The sequence below is a fragment of the Rana temporaria genome, chromosome 5 (assembly GCF_905171775.1).
Source record: "Rana temporaria chromosome 5, aRanTem1.1, whole genome shotgun sequence".
Lineage (NCBI taxonomy): Eukaryota > Metazoa > Chordata > Amphibia > Anura > Ranidae > Rana > Rana temporaria.
In genome coordinates, this window is record NC_053493.1 from 166,995,890 (window position 1) to 167,001,079 (window position 5,190).

The following is a 5,190-nucleotide window of genomic DNA, read 5'->3' on the forward strand; positions in this document are numbered from 1 at the left end:
AAGGACTGACATCCCTGGAGCACTAATGAGTATCATTTTACACCCGTACAAAGAATTAATAAGACCTCATCTGGAATATGCAGTTCAGTTTTGGCCACCAGCTCACAAAAAAGATATTGGAGAGCTGGAACAAGTGCAGAGAAGGGCAGCCAAACTGATATGTTTTTAACAGCTGACTTCTAGAACTACTAATATTTTTTTTTAAATGGCTTTGTAACCACAGAGTCCATAAAAAGTAATTATTCCATACCACAGTCTGAAAATATACAGCAGCTACCATGATGGGGTTAAAAAGCACATTTTAGTGCATAAATGAAAATATAACAAGATGTTGCTGGAGAAGAAAGCCATGCTTGTGCGCATAAAAAAAAAAAAACATGTTTATTTTTTTTCATTTTGATTATTAAAAAAATCATCAATAGACCATAGTAAAAATATAATTTATGCATTAAATAAGTGGCTTGATTTACATTTTTAATTTATTTTAAAAAATAGTGTAAATCTTTAGACCATAATATTTGCTCATAAATAGGTATTAAAAATACATAATATAAAAGGGACAGGAAAATATAAGTCTGAATAAATAGTTCAGTAGTTGTTCATAAAATATATACATCGTCAGAGCACCTATTCTTGTGCATTCAGATACTGTTGGCAGTTAAGCTCGCCTCTGTTTTCAGGAGAACCTGGAATCTTCTTTCCGGTCAATGGATAAACACACCAGCATTTTCCTCGTTCTCCATCTAAAGCAGCCTCACACTAGATAAAATAAACAGTTACAGATAATCAATACAATATGTGGTACCTAGTAAAAGTTAAAATAATTACTGTATTAAAAATATATATAGTTGTAAATGTATATAGTAATTTGCAATCATGGAACCCCCGGGCAACCTCCTCACTGTCGTTATTCCTAAAATAAAGCATGTCTCTATCAGGGCTGTAGTGGAAATTTTAAGCCCCCCCCCCTACCAATCCATTCCAATGCCATAGCAAGCAAGTGCTAAAAAAAGGTAGTCTAGTGTTAAGATTAAAAAAAAAAATCCCATGAGAGTTTTAGTAGCAATATTAATGACCATCACAATTTTTTAAATTATGACATAATTGTAAGTACTTTAGCACATAGTTACTCTAAAACCATGTGTTAGACATACAGGGTTAATTTAGGTGCTGGCTGGGCCTCTGGAGGCAATACATCTACACTACTAAGACAGCTAAACAGATTCTCTCTACTGCTTGCCTGGGGGACCTGTGACTAGCACCAACAATTCTGATGTCTTCTATCTGTCTGACATCTGCTTTTCTCGATTGCAAACATTACAAGGGGTGCAGGGTCAGTGTCAACAGCAGTGTCATTAGATTTCTAGATTTTATTTTGTCTCAAGCTGAATTGGCTGCTATAGCTATTGTTATGCTACTAGTGGTTACAGCAGAATATGTTCATTTTTATTCACAACAATATTAGAATTTTACCTGTTTGCTGTGGTAAAACCCATTCCTGTTACAGTTGGGAATATGAAACCTATACAAGTCTTCCCCAGTTCTTTGTTGAACTTTTGCCAGTCTGTCCATTGCTTTGTAAAGTTCTTTCTGGCATGGCCCCTAAAAACAAGCAGACAAATATGGATGTTAATTGCAGCTTACATTAGGCAAAGTTGGCCAAAAAAAACATGTGGAAATAGTTTGTGCTTCTTTGCACCTGTGTAAATGGGAGTGGAACCCTATGTTATTCTGTAATTGGTTTGAGAATTCCTCATGCTTTTGTTTAAGGCCATTAGTGTACTGATCTTTAAAAGCTTACCTGTGGTTGGTCCTTTGATTTTCTTCTTTCAAAGAGCTTTTTTGCCTTCATGCGTTCATACATAATTGCATTCCAGGCATCAAATTTATCCAAACCATCAGGAAACAATCGGAGGAATGGTGAGAGCTGATCCTGGGTAGAATCACTTCCTTCTGCAGCAGTATTTTCATGTTCTGAGTAGTCTTTTATTTCTATAAGTGGATACAACAAACAGGAATTACATACCATAGTAGCCTGTTATTCCATTAAATGCACATATATAAATCTATCACGTTCATAGAAACATAGACAAGTGATGACATAAAAAGACAAAGTGAGTCTGTCCCTTTTTAAACCACTTTTTTTTCTAACTTCTTGTCTTAATACAGATCTACAATTATCTCAAGCATGTTCAAATCAACTTATTGTTGACATACTCATTATCTCTGCCGGAAGTCTGTTCTAAGCATCAACTACTTTTTCAATAAAAATACTTAAGGTCAGTTTTGAATGTTTCTTCTGCTAGTTTGAACATGTCCCCATGCTCGTGAACTTAGCTTCATGTTAAAACACAGCCCTTCTGAACACTATTCACACCCTTAATGCATTTAAAGGTTTCAATAATATCCCCTGTTCCCTTTCTCTCCTCCAGACTGTACATATTCCTGCAGGGTCTCCCAGCATGTTTCACCTCTCAGATCTTTCATCATTTGTGTTACTTATGAAGTCTCCAGAACTGGAAACAGTATTCTAAATTAGGTCTAACTAAAGATCTATATAGGTAAATCAGGATGTCCTTCCTCCTGCTGGTGATCCACCTCAAAATTCTATTTTCCTAGTTGCCAGGCTACACGGTTTGCTCATTTTGCAATAATCTGAAAAAAGGACTATCCAAATAATTTTCCTATGTAGTTTTGCCAACACCCCAATATTGTATTCTATTTTAGAATACTTTTTTTTCCTCATTACTTTCCATTTAGAAACATTAAAATGCAGTTTCCACTGCTTTGACCACTTTTCCAAATGTTCATAGTCTGTTTTTCTTATGTTGTTCTTACTTTAAGCAATATCATATGCTAATGCTTTGCAGTTCAGTAATTCATACTTAGAAAGCATCTTCTGTTGTAAGGAGAAATCATAATTACTTATTAGTGATGCTAAAATAACGAAATTATGAAAAAAAATTCTGTCATAAACATTGATATTATTTAAAACTAAACAGACAAACAAATTCCTACACATTACAGTTATCCTACTAGGTCTAAAAATAAGCAAGCTCATTTGTATGTAGAGAGAAATGTCTGTAATATTTCCTGGCTTCCTTCCACACAAGCATGATCTATACAATAGTTTTATTAACTGAAATATTAAAAAACAATTCGTTATAAGAGATTATTCTGAATCTGATTGTGTTCAGGTAGTCTGTACAATCACGCAGACAGGGTATTGTGTTTCTGTATTTATTTATTTTAAGCAGACGGCTTAAATACTAGCAATGATGTAAAGACTTGTATTTTCTCTAAGTATGTAGAAAGGGACTTGTTTATCATAGCTTGATCTTTCACCTCACTGATGAAACAAAGTAGGACATGGGTCAAAAAACAAACATCAGTGTTGAGAAATCTGAAGTATGTAATGATCAGGCAATAGTACAGACATCTGTTAAAAAAACACACATGAAATATTATCTGTTAACAAAATTACTACTTTGATGCATTTGACAAATTTTGATGCATTTTCTACAAAACATTACCTGATTTTAATCAGATTCTTATTACTCTGACATGGCAATTTTTCAAAACAAAAATAAGTGTAAGAAAAATGTAATGTAACATTTTATTTTGCATAATGCATAATGCAATGAAATAAAAATGAATAGGGATAGAAAAAAAAAGAAGCACATTATAATTTGCCAAAATATATCTTCAAAAAGCACTGGAGACTGTAGGGAAAATATTAAATAATATTTGTCACATTTACAATTTGCACATGCAATGTAACATTGTGTATCATGTAGCATTGTAACCTGCAAAAAAAAAAAATGTGTGTGTGTATATATGTGTGTGTGTGTGTGTGTGTGTGTGTGTGTGTGTGTGTGTATATATATATATATATATATATATATATATATATATATATATATATATATATATATATATACACACATATTGATAATATACATGTATGTTTGTATAGATACAGTATATATATTTATGTTGTCATTTCTTTAGGCAAAGAAAATAAATGTAAAATTTATATATAAAAAAACAAGTAAACAAGATTAACAGAAAATTATATTCTGATGCTATTGTTTTACTAAAACATATCTGTTATGCTTATCTGTAAAACATAAATTACAAGTATTTGTGCAAACTCACCTGTAGCATCACTAGTTCTCAGCTTCTGTAAGTCGTCTGCATCCATGCAGATTCCTTGTCCTCTTGTAAGTGCTTGAAGGGGTCTTGGCTCTTCAGGTTTTACACGGCAACTAAGTGCTTTTCCACACCTAGCTGTGTACACCCCACAAGGCTCCCCGCGTTTTAGTGCGCAAGTCAAACAGCATCCACAGCCTGGTTCTCGTGCCAGTTCTGGGCACTCAGCAGGTACTTGTGGGCAAAGAGCTAATTTCTCTTCAGGGCACTGGGCACAATGCAGTGGTTCAGTCTCTGAAATTACTACTGCCATAAAAAGCAGAGAGGCTTTTAACAGCCAAGTACAGGGACTGACTTCTCTAGCCATTAGCTACTTAAAAATATTTCTCTCAGAACACTATACTCTGTAAGCTGGTCTGGTGTGTAAGATCAGTAGTGTAGCTAAGTGATGACACGTCTCTGAAGGTCTGTCAAGAAGGCTTCCTAAATACTTGTGTGTCAGCTCCGCTCTTCATATATACAATGCATTGCCGGGGGCCTGGGATATTAATGTTTTACCTCAGATTAATCATTAGCCCTGGGGAATTATTTGTAAAACACACTGTGATTGTTACTGCAATGTCTTTGCTTTGGGTGGTCACTACACCCCCGTAACCTTCCCTTTATACTTTATTGCTTAACAGTGACGCCTAACTGCCTATATCTGCACACAGCAAGTTCAGTTGTCAAAACAAAGCCTGAGAAAAAAAATGTTACAAACTTAGTTTGATTTACAACTTCCTGAATAACAAGGAAATCACATTCCATCAACCTTAGCCCCTTAGAAATGTTCCAAAGTCACCTTTTCAGGCAATGACAGGCTCGATCTGCTTAAGATAACAAGGGGCACTGATTTCAAACTTTTTTTCAAAGTGGATGTGTTTGAAGTGGCATGAGTAGATAATAAACATGTGACGTCTATTGGCTATACTAACTTGTTTTGGCCAACTGCAAATTCTTTCCTAATCTTTCTACGTAACCAAAGTGTTAATGTATAAT

At 34.5% G+C, this 5,190-nt stretch overlaps 1 protein-coding gene across 1 annotated transcript; it reads right to left on the reverse strand.

Moving 5' to 3' along the window:
• Positions 1–461: 461 nt before the first annotated feature.
• On the reverse strand, positions 462–4,849 carry IGFBP1 (insulin like growth factor binding protein 1). The gene is made up of 4 exons (XM_040353334.1): positions 4,159–4,849; positions 1,802–1,992; positions 1,474–1,602; positions 462–759 (listed from the first exon to the last, which is right to left on the reverse strand). Exons 1-4 carry the CDS (start codon positions 4,517–4,519, stop codon positions 628–630), a joined length of 813 nt encoding a protein of 270 aa, XP_040209268.1. The 5' UTR covers positions 4,520–4,849; the 3' UTR covers positions 462–627.
• Between the last annotated feature and the right edge of the window lie 341 nt (positions 4,850–5,190).